The sequence below is a fragment of the Penaeus chinensis genome, chromosome 8 (assembly GCF_019202785.1).
Source record: "Penaeus chinensis breed Huanghai No. 1 chromosome 8, ASM1920278v2, whole genome shotgun sequence".
NCBI classification, from domain to species: Eukaryota; Metazoa; Arthropoda; class Malacostraca; order Decapoda; family Penaeidae; genus Penaeus; species Penaeus chinensis.
This window is the reverse complement of record NC_061826.1, coordinates 23,418,900-23,421,399: the sequence shown is the minus strand read 5'-3', so window position 1 is coordinate 23,421,399 and position 2,500 is coordinate 23,418,900. Positions and strand designations below refer to the sequence as shown.

At 31.6% G+C, this 2,500-nt stretch overlaps 1 protein-coding gene across 1 annotated transcript in view; it reads left to right on the top strand.

The window, feature by feature from the left end:
• LOC125028203 (blastula protease 10-like) overlaps nt 1-2,500 on the top strand; it is a 15,187-nt gene that overhangs the window by 8,403 nt on the left and 4,284 nt on the right. Inside the window, exons 5-7 of the mRNA XM_047617598.1 lie at nt 976-1,170; nt 1,273-1,534; nt 1,760-1,852. Coding sequence (XP_047473554.1) covers nt 976-1,170; nt 1,273-1,534; nt 1,760-1,852 — 550 coding nt within the window. The remainder of the gene's footprint in view (nt 1-975; nt 1,171-1,272; nt 1,535-1,759; nt 1,853-2,500) is intronic.

Sequence of the window (2,500 nt, the reverse complement as noted above, 5' to 3'; positions counted from 1 at the left end):
TAATAATGATACTACTACTACTACTACTACTACTACTACTACTACTACTAATAATAATAATAATAATGATAATAATAATGATAATGATAATAATAATAATAATGATAATAATAATAATAATAATAATAAAAATAATAATGATAATAATAATAATAATGATGCTACTACTACTACTACTACTAATAATAATAATAATAATAATAATAATAATGATAATAATAATGATAATGATAATGATAATAATAATGATAATAATAATAATAATAATAATAAAAATAATAATGATAATAATAATAATAATAATGATAACAGTAATAACAGTAATACCAGTAATGATAATAATAATAGTAATAATAATAATAATAACAATAATAATAATAGTAATAATAATTATAAAAATAATAATAGTAATAATAATAATAATAACAATAATAATAATAGTAATAATAATTATAAAAATAATAATAATGATAATTACAACACTAGCAATAATACCAGCAATGCTATTGATAATAATAATAATAATGATTATATTAATAATAACAATGATAATAATAATAACAAAATAATAATGATAATGATAATAACAATAATTATGATAATAATAACAATAATAATAAGAACAACAACAACAACAACAGTAATCATAATATAATACGAATATTCAATTACAATAATGATAGTAATAATGATAATAATAATAATAATAATAATAATAATTGGTGGTGATGTTGATGAGGATAATAGCATTATTAATTGTAATAGTTCTTGCAATTGTAATAATAATAACAGCAACAACAGTATTAATAATAACAACAAATATTCGTCCAAATTTAACGTCAGTCATAACCCTTCTATAAATCCCATTGATGACAAAGATAACTTGATTTATATATAAAAAAAAAATCTGGCATACATCTTATCCTTTGCCTTCCTCTGCCCAAGAGCATACCTCATTGATGACGGTGTCCACAGCACGGGATGTTGCTGCATATTCTGGGACACGCGATAGGCCTATGGAACGAGGAGATGCGCTCTGACCGAGACTCTTACGTCAGGATCCTCACCGATAACGTGTTGGAGGACAAACTAGGGTTCTTCTTGATTAATGCTGACGATACTCATGACATCCCTTACGATTACTGTTCCATTATGCACAGCCACGAAAGGGTACGAGCACTAGACTTTGATTCACGATATTTCTGCTTTAAATAATTCGGTAAATTTTATTGTCTGAGTCGTGATTATCTATCATTTCCCCTTATCGTCTAGATACACACCGGAAATGGCGAAGGGACCGTAGCAACACTGGACCCGCTGTACAAATCTTCCATCGGCCAATCGCAGGGACTTTCTCACATGGATCTGCTGCAAGCAAACATGATGTATCAGTGTTCAAATAAACTACTAAGTGCATGTTCACTGGGCAGTGATCCTTGCGTTAACCACGGCTTTCTTAATAGGTCCTGCCATTGCGTGTGCCCAGAAGGCACAAGTGGAGACTTCTGTGAAACGATGACTAGTACCTATCACGGTTAGTGGTTTATAACTATTCGATTTTTTTGAGAGGAGGAGGGGGGTCTTCAAACATCGTACATTTAAGACCACAATATAGTACAAAGTAATTGGCGATTTTAACCAATAATACTAAACGTTTTCATTTAAAGGCCTCGTGCGTGGGCTCCCAAAGTCAATTGAGTTAATGCAACGGCGATTATTTGCAGTACTTTCTAATACATATACTCTCCATATGCTTTAGGGAACTGCTTGATGCAATTATCAGAAATCATCACGGAGCCCACCACGATCGTCTCGCCGTCGGTCTCTAGATCTCTATGGGAAGACCCTACAGGCAAGTACAGCAAATACATTTAAATGCAAGTGATAAGATAAATAATATTGGCCAAAACATTTCGCTGAAGCACATTTTAAAAATATGCAATGCTGTGTTTGTACGCTTGAATTTCAGAATTTTACACATTTGTCGTTCATCGGGTTACCTAGTTTTTTTCCCCCCGTTTAAGGGGGCCGTATATTTATATTAAGTTCAATTTATTTATTTTTTAGCAAGAACTCTTTTTACAGTTTTATTTTTCTCTCTACTCTTTGTATACTTCTTTTAACAACCCCTTTGGAACTAAATATTTCAAAACAAAGCCATTAAAAAGGAAAATGAGTAGCTTAGCGAAGGTACCAGCGGATTTTTAATATCTCTACTTGTTAATTGTTCACATGCACACAAAATTGGGCACTTTAATCAAAGGAAAATGAAGAGTTCTGTATACAAAAACCACTTACAGCAAACCTTAGATCAATCATTTTGCCCTTTACGCTCCCATTTTCTCCCTGTTTTCTGGAAGTGCTCTTCCTTACAACAGCCTAATAACCAGCCTGAACTAAAGCTGGGTTATGGTTGGGTTTACACACTACGGTAGGTACAGAAAAGCCTCGCATTTGGCGAGTTCTTGGTTCTGAAAAGAGCTCGCGAAATGCGAAGTCG